We start from the raw sequence: 26,274 nt of genomic DNA on the forward strand, positions 1-26,274 counted from the left end.
TGCTCTTATAGAACCATACATTTCACACACGCGAGCATATGCACGCTCATTATAACCATTAATTTTATTAATAATAAACTGCATCAAATATGGCTTGGTTTTACGAAATTTGTTGCATAAGATATTTTAAATTTTTTAAATAAAATATATTACTTGCTTGAAGAAAATTAAATTATATTGACTTGATTTTAAATTCGAAACCTTCGGCAAGAATAGATAATTGTGTAACTATTAATTTTATTTATAACTTAAATATTATATTCATATGACATAGATTTTGTTGTGATTAAAATTTTCGATACATACAATTTCTTTGGCGACAAACAATTGTGCAGATTTTCAAAATCTTTTGATTTTCAATTCTATCCAAATGAATCAATATCCTTCCAACCTCGGATATCGAGAAGTTATGCAATCGATCGGCACCATTCGAAAGCGTGGGATCGAGGTAACCTTGGCCCTTTGAAAGGAAATCGATCTTTCCCAAAAGCATTTCGAAAATACGATCTCATCATATAGACGTCGCGATTATATGTTGGTGTGAAATGAAAACTGGAGAGATAAGTGATACGAAAAGCAGTGTAATTAACAAGCTCGTAGAAAGTTTTAATTATTTCATTATAGCGTATCATACTCGTTGATGCTCAACGGGATAATTTAAATTAAAGTATAGTATAGCGCTTGATTTTTAGTCATCTGCAATTTAAGAGAAGATAAGACTAGATATAATGCGCAAAGTGATAAAATGATAGATTTTCTCTATATAATCTTCGTTTGCAAAATAATCAGCTGAGAGCAAAATATAAATAGAAATATAAATAGAAAGATTGCAATATTTTCGCGCACATATTAATAATATATCAGTTAGAAATTTCACATCATTTAACCTCGATTTAATACAACCATGCAAAATAAAATTCCAGAAATATTAATATTATATTAATGACATTTACATATTATTAATATTCCAACAATTTGAGACCGAAAAATTTGCCATCGAAATCTCGCATTTTATATAATTTCGTGTTTTTAAACCGTAGAAGCGCGAAAGTTGCAAGCATTTATCTTGTTTGTCTATCGAGACACATTCTTTTAAAATTTCCGCGAAATATCTTAATAAAGCGATATTAAAATTCTGGACGAAAAATGATTAATCATGCATGCTTTTATACTTTATTGGCTGCTCATATCTTTCCGTCCTATCACTCTACACACGGAACGAAATACAACCATGGACTCTACGGTTGTTACACAATTTACCGCGTTCAGGAAACGATCTCGTAATAAAGGAAAAAAATTGTTGCCGGTAAGTCGGCTAAGCTGTCGAAGATAAACCGAGTAAATAAATCTTGGCCGAACAACGGAACGCAACGAGTTGGCGCGGTCAGCATCGGTTAAGCGACATGGTCTCGAGCCATTTTTCTGCAGGTAATTTATTTCATTAAAAAGTTCACAGTGCACGATAACTTAAAGTTTCAACGTTTCGGCATTTCTCTTCTCTCTTTCTCTCGCGTAGCAATTCTTACCGGCTCGTTAACGACTCGGTTAACCCGTGCGCGTTTTGCCTCTTTCTCTGTCTATCCTCTTTTCAGATCAATGCATAATTCAAGCGAGCTCTATGGTCGCCTGTAAGATAAAACGTGTACACCGATCGATCCCTCGACCGTGTCCGCCACTTTTAACGCACAGCGGTACCCATTAATGATGATTTGTCGACCAAACTGGTGCGCGAGTCACAAACGGCCGATACTTTTCCACGCTTCCATCAAGAAAGTCTAACTTATATGTGAAATTAAAATTCCACGCGTAACGTAATTATGGCGTTCAATCTGATACGATCTGTTTCACGTCTGGACGGCTATTCGTTTTTTATTGAGCTCCAAATGTGAGCAGGCGCTGAAATATTTCTTAATAAGTTTGCATGAAGCGGTTCTTGCATCATACCATCAACTGAGCTTTGAATGGAAATTGCCACAAATTATTACAGAATATGATGTTTGCTCGTTGCGGTGTTTATTTGCCGACAGATTTCTAAATAAAAAAATTTAATTATGTAGAAATCACCGCGGGAATGTGGTGGGATTTTCGCGGCATCGGACAAACGATCACCAAGATGTACTAAACAGTCTAATCACAGTGCTCTATTACGACCGCACAGCGATAGCTGAGCTTCCCTCTTCCCGGTTTCTCAGTCTGCTCGTTGGACCAGCGTTTTTATCCTTGCGAAAAAATTTCAATCTTCTCCCAAGCCAAATGTCCTCGATAAATTTTTTTACAGTGCATATACTCGACTCGCTTTCGAGGGTCCTCCGAGCAGAGCTCTTCCTGGGCGGATCTGATGTCCCTAGTCCTCGGTCTGAGCAGGTTTGGAGAGAGGCAACAAGAGATTCGAGGATGAGGAAGAGCACAAGGACGAAAAGGAGGCGGAAGAGGGATAGGGGGGAAGGACTGACTTTGTTGTTCGCAGGTTTACACGGCCAATCTCGCTTTGATGTTCCTCCCCCTCAGACTCCGCGGGTCCCTTCGATCTTCCGAACAACGACACAACTCCCTTATGTGGGATACGCACTGGATGTGCCACGTGTGTCATGTATAAATACGTACGTGACACGCATACGCGTATACGTCTGTATATGCAAATATCATGCATGCGAGAGATTATTCTTGTTCGATTCTCCAGATTTAAATTTAAGAGCATGTAATCATGTTAATAATATCCTTACATTGTGATGGTTATTTGCAGGGTGACTATAGGGTGAAATATAGAAAATAACCAGGATAAAAATTCTCTGTATGAATATCAAAAATAGTTCGTAAAATCGATAAAATTTTTAATTATATATAAAGTTTATCTGCGTTTTATATTTTGATTTTTTAATAAGTAACAATTCATGATTAATAAAAACTGAAACTATACATTATCGCGTGTGTAACGTATGTTGAATTTCTATTAACATGCACAGTTTAATTATACTATGTTCTTTTCCATTTGTCAATGTTAGCTGGAAAACGAGCCGCGCGACCGACAATGAAATCCTCAATTAATTAAACGACTTCGCGCACTGAAATTCGGCGGCTTATACTGTCCAGATTCAAGATATCTGTTACTTTGAATTTTAACATCATCTCCCGTCTCGCGTATCGTGTACCACCAAATCGGTCGTCCCGATCGCAATCGCGAGCGCGGTCCATAAATTCAGTCGGTCCGACGCTGTTCGTGGCACGCAATCGAGAGGAACTCTCAAGGATTCAAGACGCTGAAAATGAAGGTAATTTCTCCGCGGACGGACGGTTCTTTAGTTTGCGTGCCAAGAAAACACCTGCGACCTCGTATCGACCAATCTTGTCCGCGCGCTCTGTCCCGATATAAAACCGACCGTCTCGCAACTCGTCCATCCCGAAGAACGTCGCTCTTCAGATTCCGCTGAGTGCGCGACAGCCATCGGCCAGTTATCTCCTCTTCTTCGTACGAGTGTCATATCGAATAATGTATGCTTCGTGTTGTAAAGAATCGAGTCGTTCAACGAATCGAGACCTTGAATAATAATCCCGACCAATAACAGATTAAAATACTTAAACGAATTCTTTTTTATTTTAAGATTCTCTATTTAAAATGTTATTAAAAATTAATGTTGAAGCAAACTTCGAAAGGAAATTACAAATTATTCATTTAAATTTGTGATTACAATAAGACTCGTTATATAATTTTGTTCATCGATATCAATAGTTACATAATATCGAAATTCAATTTCTTAAAAGTGATTTGCATAATTTTTCGATTATAAATTCGCGAATGCTTGTAAAACATATTAACACACCGTAAGGAATTAGAATGTTCACGCTCGCGTCCATCATCATCATCATCGATACTCATGGGCTAAACATTTAACCGGAATTTTATGCGATCTGATGGGCGATGGGTGTTGCAAAATAGAGACCGTTTGCTAGCTCACCGTATTTATGTATCGCACCGATATATCGGAGCAGCAATAAAGTACGCGCGCGTGACCGGAAAGTTGCAATGCGCCACGTCGTGATCTTACAAACGGTAAGTTGCGAAACGAGCGCAATCTCGTGCGTTTCCGCACGCGGAATTTCGTTCGCGCTTATTTATTCGCAATTCTGCGTTAATTCGAAATTTTATGCAACACGGTCAACGATATCAACGTTGCATGCGACTCTCAAGAGACTTTTGAAATTTACGCGACCGCATTCATCTAACCGGTTTTCAACACCTCTTTTTAATTTGTCGTTGCTGATATGCATCTTCGTTTTCGATTAAAGAAGAAATAATCTTTCGCTCGATGAGAAGACATATATTTTCTATTGTGTACGAAGAAAATATCTATAATTTTTTAGCCATAAATAAGCATAGATATTTTTTTATCTATGGTATAAAAATTAGATTAATCCAAAACAATCAATTTAAATTATAAATTTAAATTTTTTGGTGTAAGTTTCACTATGCTCAAACAGCGATTTAAATCCAAGTCTGAGCGTGCTTTAAATATAGAAGAGAATTATGTTAAGAACGTGATATGACATATGATGTAATTTCTTAGTGGCTAAGACTGAAACCTGACCAGAGCTAAAAACGAGAATACGACGAGAATTGTAGTACATGTATATATACACATGGCACATGGACATATATACCAAGATCCGTACAATCTCCTCTTCACTTGTTGCGCTTTATATGCGCGAACACAAGGAAGTCATTTCATTCGCCGCGACACGATGTTTCGCGAGCGCGAATTAATTGTCGACGTTATATTGTATCGTTCCTAATCCGCTGCTATCACAAAAGTCCGAGACATTTTATTACGGCAACTCATAAAACGTTACTCTAATTTTCCATATCGAAGATTAGATAGCTTATAATTAGCTTCAATGCTCATTAATGACAGCTATTTCCTTGAACGATATCTATCTAAAGTCTAAAGCACTCTGAAACTGCAATGCTTATAATTAGAAAAGTTGATTTACGTATATTTATAGATCAGCGATGCTTTATTTCTTTCGAAATTTATTATTAATATAAATCCTTCCTGCTTTATAAACAAATTTATTAATATTATAATATATTTCTAATTTAATAAAATCATTATAATAACACGTGTAAAATTTCAATTGTATTTATAATGTACGAACGTCAAATTTTGCTGGAAATAATTAACTAATAATTATTTATCGATTACTTTTTTTCTATCATAATTTTTATAAAACGCCGATACTGCTGTCAGAGTATTTAATCGCGATTCAGCGCAACTATCTATAATTTTCCATCAAACTCTCGCTATATGGATCCAAGGATCTCAGCTAACGACATCCATTCCGAGACACGATCTCGTTACTTTCATTACCGCGCGAGCGAGCCGCGTAAGGCTCGGCATGATGCATCCATATACGTAATACGCTTGCCGTGAACGGGGATCTCTATAAAGATTTTATGGTGCGACGTCCTGCGCGCAATCTCTCTCTCTCTCAGCTTGCTCAGCTGCCAGCCCTGACCGCAACTCCTCTTTCCGCGCGGTAATATCGCCGAAGATCGCCGACACTCGTAAAAGCCGATGAACACCGCGCAACGTTTGAGAGAACGCTAACATTATATCTGTCTGATATCTGCTTCATTTGCGCGAGATTATGCAGCTCGATCAATTAACGGTACGTGGGATTATTACGCGGCCTGCGACAAAGCAACCCTGAGAAACTCGATGTATCGAATATGTGGCGAATACATACATAACTCGGGTTTGTGTTCGCCAGATTTGTGACGATAACGCATGTTCAAGATGCAATTATAAAGAGAAATCGATTAACATTGGATGGATTGAGACATCGGAATTAAGAAAATATATATGTAAAAAATAATAAGAAACAAAATTATTTTAAGTAATCTGAAGAATCATGTAATTAGCAGAAAGAAAAATAATAATGAGCTGTAATAGCAAAAAAAGTATAAAGCACATTTAATGCACATGCAGTTTCAAAAATAAAACTTCAGATTTCTAAAAATGTAAAAAACCGCATATGTAAAGAATTGTATATAATACAAATCTGAATTATTGCTAATATATCGAATTAAATAACAGATAGTTTGTAAAATTGCCTAACAATCCTAAGAATTATATTGTAAAAGAAAAAAAAATTCTAATGAAAGAAGAAAATCTTATGCCATCGAGAGAGGAACGAGCGAGTAATGAATTATACTGAAAGTTGTCTAGTAAGTGAGCCCATTCGTGCATAATCGTGCAATTAGTTTGATTGCCTGGAGGCAAAGTTTTTTAATAACGCGTAGTCGTTCACGAAGTTTCGCAAGGCAAATACATTATAGAAACACGCCGCAAGTCGTACGAGTTGGTTACGCGGGAAAATCTTCGCGCGCCATAAAGATTTTTACGGGTGCATCTTACGTGTCTCATTCGGGTACTCTGATGCTCGTTTGCCCGTCGACCCTGACCGCAACTTACTCGGTAATAGGATCAAACATCACAAAAGCTCGTAAACCTCGATGAACACCGTAGACCGTCAAACAAGGGCGGAAGAGGAACAAACACGGTCGAGGCAAAATAACGGCAGAATATACGGATCGTGTGATAATTTATGCATTATCGTTTTGTCTTCATTAAGGTAACATATTTGAATACAAGACGCTTTTATAAATCGCTTAATAAAAGCACGAGTCGTTAACAATACACACACAAAATTTGCGTTCATAAAAAAATTGTCTTAAGAAAATAACAATTGAAATACTTTCGTTATAAATGCTTGTCAAAACTATCCAACACTTAAATTTAATAAATATATATTTAATATATATTTAATAAATATATATAAATATATGTTTAATAAAATTCAATAATTTTAAAATATATTTCAGTATATTCCGATAAAATCTTTTAATATTTTATATATGCATAGTATTATCTAAACTTTCGATGCAAAAAAATAATATATTACTCAAATAATTATTTAAATATTTACATACATAACACACACTCATACATACATATATATATATAACAAATATTAAATTATACAAATATTTTAAAATATTAAAGATTAATTATTATCGCAGAATCGAGTATAAAGATAAGCTCCGTCATACACTAATCGTCTAATAAATAATTAATCTCAATTTTTAAAATAATTGTACAATTTAATATCTATATCTATATATATTACGTGTTTAATTTTGAAATTGTGACTTATAAAACTCAACATTTAAAAATTAACATTATTTTAATTTAGCAGCTCTGCATTTATTTTCTAAAATTTTATTTTGCTCGTTAAGTCATTAAGTCTGCCATAAAACAATCGTTAGGTTTATAACTTTATAATCATTCTATACCGCGCGGAAGGTGCGAAACATTTCCCGTTATACCCGTTGATACTGTAAGCTGATGCGAGTTGCTACACGTAGAGTAACAATGCGAGATACGGAAACTTTCGCGCGTAATCGTCGAATTTGCACATAAATCGGCGGAGGACGTCAAGCTCGCGCACGGCGCACGATTTATCCCGCTTACTGGCAATTATTCACACGCTTACACAAGGCGACGCAACGCGAGTTTCGCGGACAGAAATTAATTCCGCGATAAAAATCTGCGTGATTGGTGAAAAATTTTTACGGATTATTCTTGTGACGGTCCTTCTCTTTGCGCGCTCGTTTGTTCAACGTCATGCAACAGCAGTGTCTCGCGGTATTATGATCGCAAATCGCAAACCATCGTAAAACTCAATTGATACTATCGGGATTTAAACAGGGCGAGAGATTGGGAGTCTTAGGAAGAGGGAAACGAAATAAATCGATCCGAGATAAAGGGAGAGAAAAAGAAATATAGAGAGAAGATTATATACTATGACATTTATGCCTGCAATTATTTAATTTAATTAACTGTTGCTATTAAACACTTCAGTTTTTATGGTTGGCTATAGATACGTAACACTTGGGAATGTTTTTTCTGCAATCAGCTATAGTTGTAAATTTTGCTTTCATGGCAAAACTTTATATTTCGCTGAAATTGTCGAAACACAGTGCATAAGTCCACGGGATTCTGTCTCTGTATTATGTACATACAAATTATATAGACTGTTTTGATGAAGATTGCGTGAAATTAAAGGTTCAATTCTTTCTCAAATTTAAAATAATATTTAAGCGAAATATATTGGCAGAATCTTAATTATCAAGCAATTAAATTAAAATAAAAAGAGATGTAATTGATTTAATTAGTTTAATTAAATTTTTGTCGAAAACAGAGAATTATCTACACATCAATTGAAAAATATGATCAAAAGATAAATCTTTTTTTAATATATTATAAATAATAATATATTATATATCACTTTTCGGATAAATAAGAGAGAATACTACAAAATTGCGCAAAAATAAACACACAATGCAGAATTCTAGTCAAATTGCTACAAGTATAATTATTACACATGTAAGTATTGTGTAGTTAGAATTTGAAATTGCAGTTTAGAAATGTAGTTTGGGAATGTGTAATTACTTGAAGCATTCACTGTACATAAATTAAAGAGTTACGCACAAGTTGCGAATTTAATATCTTGTAATATCGACTTATTTGAATATGTGCATTAGCCATTTCTTAAGACGCAAGAAATTAAGGACTCGAAACATAATTCTAAAAAAATATTAAAAACCTACTTGATTATATTTTGAGTTGAATATAATTCGAAAAATATATTTAATTTTATTTTTCTAAACATATAGAATTAATTTAGGCATTAATATGGAAATAATGTACATACATATATAACTAAATGGATAATATGGCAGCATGTGCGTACAACATACTACAATTATTATAATCGAAAGACAACATGCAACGGACGGAATACGAATGTATTTCGTGCCCGCATTACAATAATTAACGTAACATAATTCGCATAATTGCTATTAATGCGAATTTAATCTATGTTAAGCATGTTGGCTCGTGTCATTAAAAATTGGCCAACATCATGGGTGTCATTAAAAAGGAAAAGGGATGTCGTTGCTGGAGGCGCAATCGTTTTCGCGTTCCTTTTAGCCGCGAGCAGTCCTGAAATTTTTTTTAAACCTCGCGCACGTAAATCGCGAATTTAATACTCGTCTTAACGTCCACGAACGGAATGCAGATTTATGATGGCAATTTATTACACATTTTAAAGCCGATAATGCGGAAAACCCGAGAAAGAGAGGAGAGAAGGCAACGCGTTCTCCTATCGTGAGCGAAATCGCGAGAGATCGAAGCGGATTATCGCGTTAGTTCTTGCTACACCCGAAGACATTCGATTCGACCGCCGAAGAAATCGCGTCTCCGATGAATGGTTGTACGGCAGGAGGAAGGACCAGAGAAAGAAGCCCGAACATAAAGCGGGGAAAAGAGAATTCGTCGCTGTTGGAGCGGGCGTACTATATATATATATATATATATATATATATATATATATCGCGGAATCGACGATTTGAAATCCCGTAACGGGGAAAAAGAGGGAAGGCATGAAGCCTTGACTCCGACAAGACGGAGACAAGGGGGGAATAGGACGAAGTCTCGCGTATTAAAATCGGCATAAAACGTTATTATCCGCCGGCGTAATTCCGCGGTACCCCGGGTGGTAAGCCCCGGCGGGAGCCGCGGAATCGCAGTCGCCGGTATGGAAACTCCAAGTGAGAGAGGGTGAATTCCATACCGAACTTGGAGATAATGCACTCTCCCATCCCACTTTTTCTTCTCTACCTTCTCGACTGGCCTCGGCGATTTCCTTCGCACCCGTCTCTCCACCACAGTCGCCGTGTTCCTTACTCACCCACCCCCTTGGCCACCTAGGGCCCAGAGAGAGCGAAGAATTCGATATCAAATTCTTTTAAGAAGAACCTGCGCATCAGCGAAGGGAGGGTGGTGGATGCCGCCAGGAGAGCAAGAAGATATTGCCGCATTCCTATGGTACATAATGAGCTGTGAAATTTCGAGAAGGTCACCGTCAACGGTCCGCCATCGGCCGCAGGAATTATATTCCTCGAAAAGCTAACGTGTCGGCGCGGCGCTGAGAGAGAATTTATATAAAAATGGCTATAGGAACTTTCTTCTCTTTACGCGAAAAATAAAGTGTACGTTTTATTACGCCTTGCGATAGAAAATCTCAGCATTCTATAATTTATATGAAATTATGTAGTTACGAGATTTTATCCCTTTCTCGAATGGAATATGCAAAAGACGGAAATGTCTAGTGATAATAAAAGATAACAGATTTTTACGTCGCTCGTAACGACGACGTCTTATCTTCGATATCTATAGACACAAAATGACACAATGGAAGATGATACTCAACATTCTCCCTCGCAGAGAATGGATAAATCCTCAATTCTCTGGGAATATAAACAGTGGAATAGCCAAGAGTCGTTTATAGACGTAGTATAAACAATTTGATATCGAGGCGATGAAATCGTGTAATGAAATTCTATGTCGATTTCGAGAAATAAAGGCGAACAGTCGATGACTAGATACAACAACGATCAAGAGAAGGGAGAGAACGAGACGACCGAAATAACGAGATATTATGTCCATTCGAGCGACCTTGAACTCTTGCCATTTCTCCTTCCGAACTAACGAAATTAATCGAAGCCGCAGAACTCGATCATAAATCATACGCGTTTTAACTCCACCCACTGGTCGAATGATCTAACAACCTGCACGTAAAGAGCTTCCCCAGCTGGCGAGAGATCGTAAACCGTCTTCCAGGACACGAACCACCAGGACGAACCACGCTACCACCGAGATATCTCCCAGTGCTTACTCGAACGCCGTAAACTATTCTGCAGGTAAGCGTCTTTAAGACTTTTCTCTCGCTATGATCCGGTGCAAAAAGACGCGATATCGAATCTCGAGATCGCGATTTAAAGCTTCATATGCGAGATTAAACGGAGACAAAGCCTTTTTAATAGAAACATTTATTCACGAGAAATAAACGATAATGTAGAAAATAATTAATTTGATATTCTTTAATTATTTTAGAAGATAGAAAAATGTTAATGTTTTAAAGATTTGTTTCAACTTTTTCTCAAGATACTTTAATACAGATTTCCTCTTATCTTTGCACTGTAAAAATTATAATGTTTCAATTTTTTAAATATCTAAAATAGCTTAAATCGTTCAAATTTTATAGTTAAAATCACTCAGAAATATTCATATATCACCAATATATGTGTATATTAGATGTAATTTAAATCCATCCAATTCTTTTTTAATTCCTATTACGAGCGTTATCGCGTTTCCATTCATGTTCGAAGTCGATATACAAGGATTGCCGGATATGCAAGGACACAGATAAGTTTCTTCCGTAAGTACGCACGTAGCTCCGAGCGTCATGCATTATGCATGCCGCACCGGTCGCCGTTGATTGCGATTCGTACCGGGGCTACTACCGGTTTTACTTCCGCACGAAAAATTAGTATATTTTTAATGCATCGCCGAGCAAGCCCGTCGCAGTAAGCTTGCGTCTCGCTTCGTCCAAGAAATGAAAGTTTCGTTACGTGTTTCTGACTTACTTTCTTTTTTCACTTACTACTAGCCTCAAGATCCTCCTCCATGATTTGTTACATAAGGAAGGGAGTTTCAAAGAGTTTTTCCATTACCTGTAACAGAAAGAGAATTTTTGGTTAATGTAAAATATTCAATGGCAGATAATACGGAATAAAATAGAGAGCTGACATAAAAAGAGTTGTACTTGCTATATCGTTATAAGTTTTACGCTAGAAAGGTTTTTTATCATCGGAAAAGATTGCAGATATCATTTTGATATTGTTCACCATATGGAAAATAAATGTTAAAAACATTTTATCTATATCTTCTTAAAATACATAAATCTTATTTATGAAAAAGAATAATATTTATTCCGAGATTTTTATTTTCGACGATTATAATTTCTTACATCTTAAATCTTCAAACTTTTAATAACGATAATATCTTAATATTAAAATGACCGAAAGGATAAATTTGATTTCATAACGAATACAATGAAAAATAGCGAATTTATTACATTAATATCAGTCGATGTTAAATACTTCAATATTCTCTCTATGCCTGTACAAATCATAGTGCCATAATCTGGAAAGGGATGGCAAATCGCTATCCCGAGTTAATTAAACCAGGTTGTTAGTGCAACTCAATCCGGGCATTAATGTACATAATAGGTAACGGAAATGCGCTGCATTTCACCTGATCGCTCAATCTATTTCAGTCCCATCAACGTTGTTTAAACGCAAGCTTAATTTTAGCGGAACGACATGCGTAGGGCAGGGCATCTTTCATTATTTCGTGCAAACCACCGGCCGTTCCATCGCAATCGACTGTAATTCTTGTGCAATTATTTGTTTTATCCGTTAACACCGCCTATATGCTAGTATATCTGTAGGTTGTCGGTGAATAGACTACATAATAATTCATCTTACGACTTTTCATTCAAAGTTGGAACAAGGATCGCGGAGAGGGAAGAGGGCGAGGTGAAGGGTAGTTGTGCGAAGAGGGTTATTGCACTTTGCGATCGTCGATTTCGATGCATTTAATATGCACGAATTCATGAAACTTCAAATATGCTCGCCGAGGCTACTTCTCGGTGTCTTGCTGTTTATTAAACCTTTCTATATTCGCGTTTTCCTCAAGTTGCACTTCCTCTCTCGCACCCTCAGCACGATGCTTTACCTTTTACGCCAGCATCATCTGCTTCCCATCTCTCTCTCTCTCTCTGCTATCTTTCTTTCTCCCTATCCCACCCCGGTACTTTTGGTTTCTCGCTTCGGCTCTTACGTTTATCTCATTCTGCGTTTCCTCCACCCTCTCGCAGCAACCCTCGCCGTCGACATCAACAAACATCTTGATTATACCGTGAAAGCCGCCTCGACTACGAGTCCTGACTAGAAGCTGGAAGACTCGCCCATCGGTGCCGCCGAGAGGTTCCGCTCTTTCCTTTCCTTCTTCCCTTCCCCCGCGTGCTTCTCTTAACTTCGCCCTCGAGTTTCACTCCCTTTTTCACTCCACGGCCGCCCTCCCTTTTCGCCCGCCTCTGTCTTCCTCAACCTTCGTAACGATGGAGAGAGCATACGAACACTGGAAGCCGCCTGGTAGTCTGGTAGTATTTGCATGCGAAATTAATGCCTTTCTATTTCGGTCCGAATTAAATGCAAGTTTGCATAAAGAAACGGCGATTTATTCGTTTATTCTTTGGGGATAAACGGGAAGGGGTAGAAGCGGCGATTGAGGGAAGCGATGAACCAACCCCATCGCGACCCTCTATCCGCCCGAATCGAGTCCTCCAAACACCCTCGCAATCAAAACGAACGGCACAGTCGTTCCTCTCGTCTTTCTTCGTCCCGAACTTCACCGCGTCCCTCTCCCTTCGTTCTGTCGCTTTCTTTCCCCCGAAGAGAAAAACGAGGAGGAAGGAAGAAAGTAAAGAGACTCGAGGGCGCGGATGTACGGCACCTGCCCGCGTTTATATCATTTTATTCCGGGCATCCTCCGCCAACGGACTGGCGACGATCAAACGACGACTTCGTAAACGACGTTAGATCTCTTTCTCGTTACACTTCGGCTAACTCCTCTCTTGTGCCGGGGTCGGGTTGATGTATCATTCAAACATGAAGTAGATTCTTCATTGTAAAAACAATTTAAGTAATCCCAGAAAGAATTGAAAGAAGAAACGGGATCGATAAGAAGAGAAGACAGTGCGTACAATTCGTATTGGCAGATTGCAAACATTCTAATTATAATTCTTGACTTTTGTTAAATAAAAAAGTAGGAACAATTTAAGTATAAAATTGTAAAATCACCACAAACGTATAAATTTCATTAATATATTAAGTAATTGACAAGCATTAATAAATTGACAAATATTAGATCACAAAATTAATTAATTAATTTTTTCTCAAGTTTCTCTATTTATAAAACGATGCTATATAATATTGTTCTTTTTTTAAATCACATATTTCGATATATTATTAACATGTTAAATGTTAAATCTTATTCATTTGTCTTTCCGTTTATGTCGGAGTAAAATTCTCATTATTTTAGATCTCAACAAAATATTACATAATAAAAAAAATTCTACAAAATTATTAAATATTTATCTTTCTATCGGTGACCGGTCTAGCATTCAATGTGTTAAAGTGTCACAGCTGGACGTTTTATGAGTTTAATAAAAATTAGAATTACACACACACACACACACACACACGCACGCACGCACGCACACACACACCAGCAGAGATGTAGGGAAAAAAGGGAGCAAATGTTGATGATGGTCGTTGAGTGTTGCATACATGCGACCAAAAAACGACCTGTGAGTACACCTAAGCGCAGCTACTAGCAATATATTACAGACCTCGTTACTTTTGTCTCGTTTTCCATCGTTAGCACACGTATATATATACCCATACTGACACAAGATGGCCCATTTAGGATAACAGTGTGCGAAGGCACAACTTTTCTTCCTTAAATCGTTAAAAAAAAGAACATTTTCTAATGAAGCGTAGAATAACAGATGCGAATTTCTATGGCTAAAATTTCCTAGTAATCTCTGTAATTTGATATCTGATATTTAATACAGAAAAACACAATTAAAAAATAAATTAATTTATCGCATCACACTATATCGCCGATTGTCGGCATGATTTAATTGAACGAATATCGCAAAGTACGCGTTTTGACAAATTATAACGATGTATAAATGCTAAGTTTATGTGCACGATTGATAAATAAAACACGAGATTTTAATAATAACAATTATTCTTCCTAATTAAGTTTTGTTAATAATAAATATGAAAAAAATACGAAAAGGATATCGACTTTATTATGATGTATGTAATAGTAAGTCGAGTGAATTATAATCACGAATTAAAAATGCAGTATAAACCGAGAGAAAACATATAATCAAAATGTAATATGGAAAACATAGCTTTCAAGACATAAATCTCGCGAAATGCACATATTATTAATAAATAATCTCTACATATTTCTATTACACGAATTAAATAACCATTATCGCTATACACTTGTAGGTTATTCATCATAGGAGTTAATCAATTGCACAGTCTAATAATCGCTTAATTGTAAAATTAAGTAGCGCCTGCTTTAACGAGAAAATAATGCATGAATTTAACCGCGTTTTTCGATTGCTGAGTGAATCGAGTTTTTTATATTACGCGAAGTGTCACGCAATCATCATCTTCCGTTGATTAGTGTGCGAATGATCATAACTAACTGTGTCGCGAGTGAATGTTGTGTGAGTGCCAGAATAAAACATCAAAGAATAAGAGACCCCGCAAGGAGGAGGAAAAAGTGACATCGAATGATGACGAACCTCAGAGTGAACAATTTATATAATTTTATTATTTCATTAATTTTTCTTGCGAAATTGATTGCTTGTTTATTTCTGCGATATTGATTTATTTTCTACATTGTTTATATTGTGTAATATAATGCATATAAAATATTCTAAATTGCTATCCCGGCGTTTAGAAAGATAAATGTTTCATAGAACAAATATATCTACATATCTCGATAAGACTATTCTCTTCTTAAATTCGTCAGAAACAGTTTCCGGTGAACAAGGAAAGCGAGTATACAATTACTTTTCTGCATAAAGAGTCCGTCTTTCTCAGTAACCATTCGCTATTCTCGACATGACCTATCTTTGCTCGTAATATCGTTATGATTACTCATCATCCTTAATGCACGTTTGGCACACACCGCCGTACGCGAAGTAACTATTCAGAGAAAGGATAGTCAAAGAACGTCCCTCAGTTAATCGCCTCCGCGAATTACATTTCATGGGTTCAAAAGAATTTTATGGCTACTCTTGCCGAAGGCGCCACGGGGAGCGATAACGGAAAAACTTGAAGAGGATTCTTAAACCAACTGCATCTTACATGGGTAGCTTGATTAAGCAATTTATTTACATTAGCCTCTGCATACCCGGACATTTTATGAAAAATGCAATCTTAAATTAATGTTGAAATTAATGTTCATCGCTTCGAAGTTTTATGACTTGCCATATCGATTTTAGATAATTTAAGTTGAGAAAAATTAGTTCTTCATGAGAAAGAATTCTTTATACAAAATTCATGCTCGCCTTTGTTTTTTATTTAGATTAAGGCAAAAACAATAACATGATCAATTTTTTCAATAACATTATTTTTAAAATTAGTTAGTAAATTAACGCTTTAATCAGCTGACGCTTTAATCATATATGTCATGTAGAGCTTCAATTCATTTTTTTTCAGTAGTAATATAAGACATTAATCAGACGTTGTGATTGCTCGGTAAATACACTGACAAATTATCCAAATTAATTATTATACAACAAATTAATTATTTTTTACAATAATCAAGCTTCAAATACACAAGACATCTCGAAAACATTTCTATGAATACGAGAGAGAAAATATTATTGCGGAGAAAGAGACATTCTCTCTCTCAATGTCTCTTATTCAGCTGATTTTTTTGTCAAAAAATATTAATAAAATTTGCTAATTAAATATTCTAGCTTACCTATTTATATTTATATTGTGTATGTTATAATTTGCTAATTAAATTTTTAAATAATAATATGGTAAAAGTTATAAAATAGTAATAAGTTGTAAATAATATGTTATATATAATACCTTATTCTTGATTAATATTTTTTCTTTCTAAAGCTATATCTTTTCGAACGAATCTCCCCTTCGTGTTTTAATTAATTATTAATATTAAGTCATGTATATGTGTAGTATCGCGCGCGCGCTATTAGCATGAAGTTGCCGATGTTTGTAGCCTCGGCCATTACCGAAACGCCGCGAGTATCAGGCAGTTGGAGCTGCGTCCCGCTGTGATTAATTAGTAAGCATAATCGTTAGAAACCATTTCTGACCTTTGTATTGTAATATTTATCAATCGCATACCATAATTTCAACGTTAATATGTAGGCGTAATTGTTCGAAACGCATATTTCGCGAAAAATTCGATGCAAAATCTCTTGCCAACATAACCCAACTTAATCTGTAGTCGCGCGCGCGAATGTGTTGCGATCCGTGGATATATTTATTGTTAATTCTAGTTTACATATTTATATCGTGTATGTTATAATGCGAAATAATAAGATTATTTTAATATATGTATGTATTTTATTTGTTACAGGTAGCATTGCGATTCACGCGTCGTGTCGGGAGTGCCGTGTAAAGTTTCGCGTGTCGGGAGTGCCGTGTAAAGTATCGGGCGATCGTAATTATTCGTATTTTCGCGAGTGTCGTGAGTGCTATCATGGACCAAGAGAGGAGGAGGAGGCCCGGGGAGGCATCGGGCGACATCGGGGCAACTATGAGGTATGCAAAATAAAACATTTTTTCTAAACTGCATTGTTTATGAAATATTCGACACACACTATTCGACACACACTATTCGACACAATTATGTATATACATAATTTGAATATTTTGTTTTCAGATCAATGTGCTGTGTACTACAACAACGCTATTGCACGTATCGGTGAGTGAGAAATTGTTTATTTTATAATATTTCTATAGCGGTAATGGGGATATATATAATATGTTGAAAATATTAAAATAGTAACATATGTTTTAAATAATATGTTATAATATTTTATCTGCAATTAATATTTTTTGACAAAAATCAGCTCTGATAATTGTCAAAACTATTAATCGAATTTAAAATATTATAATATCCCTTTCTAAAAAAGGGACGTTAAGTCGATTCTTGCAGGTATTGTTGCATCTTTTCCGATGCTGATTAACTGTTTCGATTTGCGTTATGCATTATATTCGTAGTATCGAAACTGTCATCACGAGGATTAGTAGTTTAACAGTTTGTTCAAAATAAAATTAAATAAAATAATATGTTTTAAATAATATGTTATAATACTTTAAACTCGATTAATATTTTTGATAGTTATCAGCTGATTTCTGCCAAAAAATATTAATCGCGGATAAGGTATATTATAATATATTATTTATTTAAAACTAATATTATTATTTTATTTAATTTTATTTTGAACAAACTGTCAAACTGTTAACCCTCGCGATGACAGTCTCTCGATGCTACGAATATAACGCACAACGCGAATCTTGACAGCCAATGAGCATCGCGGAAAAGCGACAACAATAAACTTCGATATATGCGAGTATCGACTTTACATATCTTTTTTAGAAAAGGATGATAACAAGTATTACGAAATCTATTTTTTTCATAAAAATTAAGAAAGTAAATTTTCTCTTTATCAAAATTCAATTCTGCAAAATAGATTCCGGAAAATTCATTCCAGTTTATTTCTCGCACAAGTATCGTTCGGATAATTTAAATTTTAATAATTCCGAGTCGGTCGGTAAACTGCCTATGCTGCCATCGGCGCGACGGTCCAAATTGCAAAAATAAAAGACAAACATTCCAACGGTGCTCGTAATCCGCGGTCGTTATCGTTGCAGTTACGCATGCGTTCTGCGTGACGGATTTTTATTACCGCACGTGCATACCATTACGTAATAATGTGCCGATGGGTAAACAAGTAAGGCTACGGCAAAAATCAGAGTGACTTTCTGAAATACGATCGTCTCGATCAATTTTTAATCAACTTCTTGCTGTCTATAATTGCCGACTATGTTTACAATCCTGTTAAAATCATTTAGAACGCTGTGATTGAAACTATGCGTTTAAATATTCTGATAAATCAATAATTTATTGCATTGATAAAAAAATTTAAGAACGTTTAATTCTATTTACAAAGTAAATACACAGTAAAAATAATTTAATTGATTATATACACTTTGTAGAAAATGTTGTAATAATTTTATTACCGATTCGCGTGAACATCAATCAAATCCAGAGATTATTATGTGCGTTTCTTTCTCCATCGACACACCATAAGGCATTCGTATACATATATATTAGGCTTATCTCGTGCCGAACTCGTGCACGCACATGCATGTGAATTGCTGCAACGCTCGCGTGGAGATCTCTCGCGTGTGAGGCGTGATCGGAAAATACAGACAACAGACTTGGCTTCCATGTATATCCGCATTTGTATTGAACAGCCGATATACATATACTCGACGAGCCCATAGGCGTGCATGTAAGTACAGAGCTATATCCGCGTGTACATTTTCTCAGGCGCAATGGATCTATTTATATAACTTATGATCGAGGAAGACTACTCTATTCCGCGCGACTTAGTTTAAAAGTTGCATGCCGGATATATTTATAGACTTGGCTAATCGTTCCTTGGAATTTTATCACTACGACTTGTTCTGGAACCAAGTCTGCGGAAACAGACTTTAAATATTTATGACGCAGGTGTACCCGATGAAGAGCGTATAATATACAATTCTTATTTAGTTTGAAAACTCAACCACACAAAGTCGAGCGATAACTCGAGAGATACGAGTATAAATAAGATTTTTTATGATTTTAACGTTATAATTTTTTAAAAATCAAATACAAATTTCACGATCTATAATCTGACAAAATCATTGGAGAATATATTATAAACTATTTTTAAAAATTTGCTAAAGCAATATTATATATTATATTCCTGGCAATCGAATAATAATTATATGCATACATTAGATGTTGCATATCATTCTACATATTGATAGGTATTTGTCGCATCACTTAAGTTAGAATGACACATTGTCTCGGCGAAGTTACAACGGATCTGTGTCTTTATACCTCATTTGGCCTGTGATATCCATGTCGCCAGGATATGCACAGGTATGCATGACGCACAAACGTACACATCTGGCAGGCCAACGTATGCGCATATGCAAACTATAGGCAGTATCGATACCCATATTCTGTCAACCACACGTAGGCTACCACACGCGCAGCTGCAAATGCATGTCTGGTAGCGATGATCCGATAACGTTCGCTATTCATGAGAGCCTTATTAGCGGTAACGGACGTGCGTGTACGCATTAAGACATATATTTGGCGAGTCGTTAGCAACCTCTGCGCGAAATCCGCGAGCGGTATTGACACGCGTGCTATATATAACTATAAATGTCGACATCCTCCGATGCCAAAGAAATCAAAGTTTATACGCGCATCTGTATAATTAATAATATATTTCTATACATATATTTTTTGAATTTGATTTAATCTCTATAATCTGACAAAATCATTAGCGTCTAGATAATTTCATAGTGACCAGCCATGGTATATTTTAATCATTATCTCGATTTTTAATGACACGACACATAGTCGATGTATATGTATTTTCGCGTGGAGGAAATATCTCGAATACAGAAATCCCGTTGTAATGGGCATCGTGAGCGTGCCATAAGTAGTCGACGTTCGTGCATGTTACTCGATTACACAGAGCACAGCTGTATCGAAACCTATATAGCGTCGGCGGCAGTGCGGCTGGAGAGACTACTATCGCAGTGGTCCATAAAGTTCGAATGGGATTGGAATACAGTGCCGACCAATGTCACTCGTGTTACGTGGCCCGTTACCGCGTGGCGCGCGCGTACAACTTCATTAAAGCGCTCTAACGCGAGACGACCCGGGCTCGTGTTTCGAGACGATATAATTCCGCGCGCCTACACTTACTCTAGAGGAAATGCGATTGCGACAGCGGAAAATGCGCGTCGTCGGCACGGCCCCGTGATTCACCGTGAGTTCTATTACTCGTCTTCTCGCGACACGGCAAATTTGTCGTAAGTAACTTTAATGAAGCCGACGAAATGGCACGGAGCGACGCGAAAATCAAGATAGTCGTAAGCTTTAACACGTGCATGTTCGACAGCTAAATATCGGGCAGTCGCAAAAAGTCTTTGATTTATTTTACCTCGAGAAACCAGCCTGAAGATATATTCATTCTTGTATGAATAATAACTTCTTTGGGAAAAATAGTTTGCAAGTATAATTGCTGAAGTTTAATGAAAGATATATTCCGTCATCGAATACGTTTCAATATACTATAACCAGAAGCAAAAATATTTTTAATAATGATATGTTAGAGATTTATATAATCTGTTTCAAAAATTATAAACATACTTGTCAGAATATACATATGCTTATATTAAATCACTTGATTCGCATTAATAAATAAACAAGCTACAAGTTGGACATGCTTCCTTAATGGTTATATGTCTGCGATCCATTTGCGCCCCTATCGCTCTCGTTGGCTTTAATGTTCGGCGCTTTATCGCGAGTCATTGTTAAATAATCACCGGAATGTTGCGAGGCGATTGGGTCGTTATGCACTCGCATACCTATTCCGAAGAAGCATGCCAACTACAACGCGCCGGCGAGCGTCGCAATTTGCAATGCGGCTGCAATCGAGGGCTCGTCCTAAGAAGACGAATGCTCGCAATGTAGCCGGGTCAGGGTGATCCTGATGCTGACGATTGACCCACATTGATCATCCGCAGCGTCCTTGGACGGAATAACGAACAGACTCCGGAATTCCACCGAGACGCGCGTTAACAGTGGCAGAGCGCTCGCAATCAGACAAGCGTGTTCCGCGCAGAAGAGCGACGTGTCGATATCGCGACGATTTATGATCCGTGACGAGATCGCGAGACGCCGCTGAATGGACGTCGAATATCGGGACGCGGCGATCGGACCCGACGCCGATTCAGCGTTTTTGCATCGCGGCTTCGTTTTGCATTCACGCCGCGTCACGTAGGAACGCGCGATTTATTTATTTCAGTAATTTTTCTACGCGTGTTACGATATTCTTTCATGATAACAAATACGTGCAAAATAATTTCATTAATGTTTCTATTATCACAAAGTAATAACTAAATTATTTTAGAATAGTCTTCCTATCGTATTTAAAAAAAATGCGAAGTAAATAATTTTTATTATTATCTGTTTCGCAAATAATGCGCGAAGATGTGTAATAATCATACGTGAGACAGCAATGAAAATTTTCTCATTTTTCCAGATAATTTTTCATTGTAAATCATTACGTGTAACGTTCGTTTTAATTAAGTACACTATACGCGCGTCAATTGAATCGCAATTGAAAGAATGCAAGTAAAAAGTGTGGCAGAGGTTTGCACGAGAATATGTAGGCTACCTGATGTCGTAAGTTCTCACGAACGGATCAGAGCCGCATACGAAGCATCTCAATGAACTCTAATCAATGAAACAGGAACGTGTACACGCTGCTTGATATGCACGAACCAAGTACTCGTTTACGCGATCTCTTGTGGGCTAACAATCGCGCGAGGGAATTAGTGCCAAGAAAGCGATCGTCAATGGAATATAAAAATATCGTGATGCAAAGCGGGAATGAGCACAAACGGTACTTATATAGCGGATATATTTAAATTCAAATTATCTAAACATAAATAAAACGCTATATCTTAAACATTGTAACCGCGAAATTAAATAGTTTTACCAATAATAGAAATCATTATTATTAATCAATATATAATTGTCAAGAGAAATGAACGAGATAAATCTCATGTGTATAAGAAAAGTAAATAAATTGTACGATCATATATTTACACCATAGAAAATTTATCCGAAATAAAATATAGCAAAATTGAAAAGAAAAATCGCGAACATCGTGCACAATTTTTGGAAGCATGTAAAATAATCCGTGCAGAAATAACCAGACAATAACCAAGCTGTGGCTACAGAAATAATCAAAATTGAAAAAGCGAACACTCTCTGGCTGGTCGTATGTGCGATTTAAAGCGACAACAAATCTCATTAAAGACTCGCCCGCTGTAGAAATAGTCGCGGAGACCGTGGATCGCAAATCTGCTTTATCGCTTCACGGGCGGCAGATTAATCCTCGAGGGGTGGCATTGAGCGTCGGATATATTCAGCTCCGCGGAGGGTTTGAATAAAAAGGATTTATTTTTGCACCGCCCGCCGTATCCGAGCAGCGGCCGCGTTTCTCTTCCTTTACACCGACGCGCGACGGGAGCGTGCAGTACCAAATCTCTTCCCTTCCATCATATCCTTCTCTTTCACAAACCATCAATATATATACGTATACATATATATAATTTCCTTTTTTTTTTCATTCTCCCTTGCCACCGTTCAAATGCGCGATTCCGTTCCAAAACAAATCCGACCAATTCGGGCGCAACCGTTCCGCATTCGAAGAAAGAACTCGTTATCGAATCAGCTATTATAGTAGGGGAGCCTTCTTTCTATCTACTTTTCCTCTGATAGAGCCGCACATACACGTGCATCGATATGTTACATGCGTGTGTACCATCGATGAAATTCGTTTGGCCAGCGTATACCACCCCGACCCTAATACATCGATCTTCGATCGACGAAACGAAATCCAAGTTTCGATCGAAAGCTCTTATCTGACCGCACGTGCCTCTCTCCTTCTTCTCTCGCTATCGTTACCATTCCCACGGAATCTTCGAATTCTCTCTGTGAGTAAATGATCATGTCCGAAATCCGGCCCAATGTAATATATCCTTCATGTGTTCAGGGGAAAGGACGCGAAAGTAGAGTCTTTGAGTTGTCTCGCTGGAATATGGATTACGCGGATTCGTAAAAGCGATGTTATTCTTCATCTTGGATAGGTACATACAAACGGCGCTCACAATTTTCACTTTTTTCTATTTTATATATTCGTGACATTTTCTAAATTAAATACTTCAACAATATAGATACGTCGATAATATCTTCACTTTTTCCATATTGAAGAAAATAAAAATAACTCGAGAAAAGTTATAACATATATATGTCATATATATAATTTCTTGTGACAAAATTTGCATTAAATATGCTCAAAGCATAGATTTTTTAAAGATATATCTAACAATTCATGCTTCCCTATTTTGTCTATAATATTAAAAACATTTTTGAGCACAATTTATTTATATACTTCACTTGTCACTTCTATGAATTCTACGTACATAAAAATTGCTTTATGTTAACAGAACTTACACTAATAATCTTTTTATTAATTATTTAATTAATTATTTATGACTCTTTTTGCATAATATCTCAATTGGAAGAACAATCGCGTAGTAGAAGCTTATGTTATCGCTAGACGATCGTTTAATCGATCTTTTGAATTGCGATTTCCAATCGGGATGGTCGACCCGACAATCAGAATCGACAAACGTTAATTTAACGCCACGCTTCCGCGAAATCCGTTTTTGCGAATCCTGCACTTGGGTTAATTGCTAAATCGGGGAAGAGCATGGAGGGTTAGAATAAGTGCAGGATGAGCAGAAACGGAGGGTGAATGAAATCGGTATCAGAAGGCGCAAGTAGGATATGATATCCTTACTAATAGTGTGCGAGATAGCACTATGCATATAAGCGCTATGTCGCGTTTCCTTTCTACTCTCCTATATGCACCACACACACATTTGGCTGACTTGGATTTAACTCCGAAGTTTGATAATAATATCCCATCACAATAAATCGCTTCGCCTATTTCATACTAGATTTTCACATTAGCAGGAACGTTTATCAAGCTACTTTGACGTGATTATGATTAACGATGATTAATCGTCACGGTTCTCATCTTGCCTCTTGCCTCTTTCATCGCGAGGTATTGTTTACGAGCTCATTTCCCGTCGTTAAGAGCATAGGTGATGATAAGTCTAAGGTTTGCATAGTCAAAGGATAATATAATTATTTATAATGTGGCTTATTTAAGAGCAGCTATATATGTGTGCAATGCTATTGTGTAAGAAAGATTTATTTTACGCGTGTAGAACCTATATAAAAAAAGAAGAGATGAGATACGGATTTTTTATCCTAAAAAGTTATATGTATTTTTATAGACTTTTTTTTTACATATTGATATTATAAAATATTCGAGACAAAAATGTGAAGAATAATACCGGTAAAAGTAAATAGGATATTACAATACTATTAATATATATTAATATGAAAATATAATAAAATATGTATTTTCCATTAATGTTACATCACAATATGCAGACACAAAAATCTGTCGACTTTAAAAACACGATAAAAAATATTATTAGATACATTTCATCAAGTTTTTTCCAAGTTTTTATGGTCAATTATGCTATATAATTGTCTGTACGTGGAATCATTACATTATATTAATCCTTTGCCCTCGTCGCTGTGTTAAAAAATTAAAAGATTAAAAAGATTAAAATTTTGTTATTCTAACACTCGCATTGCATGTTTAAAAAAATTTAATTATGTAAAAAAAATTTAATTAAAGAATATTGTTGCTTTTTATCTCTTTACTCGCTTGAAATATATAAAAGATTTTTTTTCTAGGAAAGTTGCTTAAAATATATAAATTCAAAAATTATTATCAAATATAAAGAGTTAATACATCGTGATAATAATTCGGGGTGCATTTTGAATCAGTCTGGCCCTATTGTGCGCGCAAGTCAACGCCGTGCGTGTAACCGTAATTACAGGACATGGAGAAAGTGCGTTATCTACCAGGGTGAGCAAAAGCGTGCACGCGCACCTGATGCAGCCGAGTGTAGATTAGGTCAGGCCGATAAATGAGTCCATTGTCTCACGATCGCGAAAAAGATACGGTGTCCATCGGCGTCGAAAGAGAGACCCACGTGCCCCGACTACGAAATATTCGCGTCGGTTATCGTTGTCGCGATTAATGGTAATTACGCTGTCTTCAAAACGCGCGGCGCGATTCTAAAGGGTGGAAACAGTTTTGTAATATCTTGTTACGAGATATTCGCCATTATCTTGGTCTAATGCGTAACACAACGTTCGCGTAATTCACGGAGGAAGCGACCGTTTGCGAAGGTTAATACGTGATATCCGCGAGTTGCACGTCGCGAGCCAGTTCTAGCTAAGGTATTTGCAGTCGGATATTAGAAAATTGTGAAAATAGCGGTTTTATCTCAGTGTTGTGATAGCAACAAATTACAGAGTATAGCATTAAAAATTAAATTTTTGAAATAAAATAAAAATTTCTGAGAAGGGTAAATAAAATATAAATTTATAAATGTTGCGAAAAAAATCATGATTTGTCATTGCATTTTTATTTAAATAAAGATCGATTTAGAATCAATCAGAGTTTTCTCATTCGGAAAAAAAATCATCGTACAATCGACTGAAATATTTTATACACTTTCTTCTGGATTGAATTGAATTCTCTATTGACCGATCGATTTCATGTAATTGCGCTATGTTCTGAGTGCAAGCAGCTTTTTTAATTAGGTTAGAAAATCGTAAAAAAAAATAGGCGTCAATCTCGTTATCAGTTAACGATATACATTTCGCGGGTATAGGGCATATGCACGACCGATCGATTATGTGCCTTCGCTACGGAGAT

General features: G+C 36.4%; 2 protein-coding genes across 4 annotated transcripts in view; one reads left to right on the forward strand and one right to left on the reverse strand.

Annotated features, from left to right (window-relative positions):
- LOC145945937 (Krueppel-like factor 6) overlaps positions 1-26,274 on the reverse strand; it is a 332,032-nt gene that overhangs the window by 43,845 nt on the left and 261,913 nt on the right. The window lies entirely within an intron of this gene.
- LOC145947993 (uncharacterized) overlaps positions 1-26,274 on the forward strand; it is a 68,635-nt gene that overhangs the window by 15,811 nt on the left and 26,550 nt on the right. The window contains exons 4-5 of the mRNA XM_083057759.1: positions 17,172-17,356; positions 17,478-17,519. Of these exons, the coding sequence (XP_082913885.1) occupies positions 17,172-17,356; positions 17,478-17,519 (227 nt within the window). The remainder of the gene's footprint in view (positions 1-17,171; positions 17,357-17,477; positions 17,520-26,274) is intronic.

This window comes from Prenolepis imparis, unplaced genomic scaffold, assembly GCF_030444845.1.
Source record: "Prenolepis imparis isolate NDT839.2.m4 unplaced genomic scaffold, iyPreImpa1.0 SCAF_2, whole genome shotgun sequence".
Classification (NCBI taxonomy): Eukaryota; Metazoa; Arthropoda; class Insecta; order Hymenoptera; family Formicidae; genus Prenolepis; species Prenolepis imparis.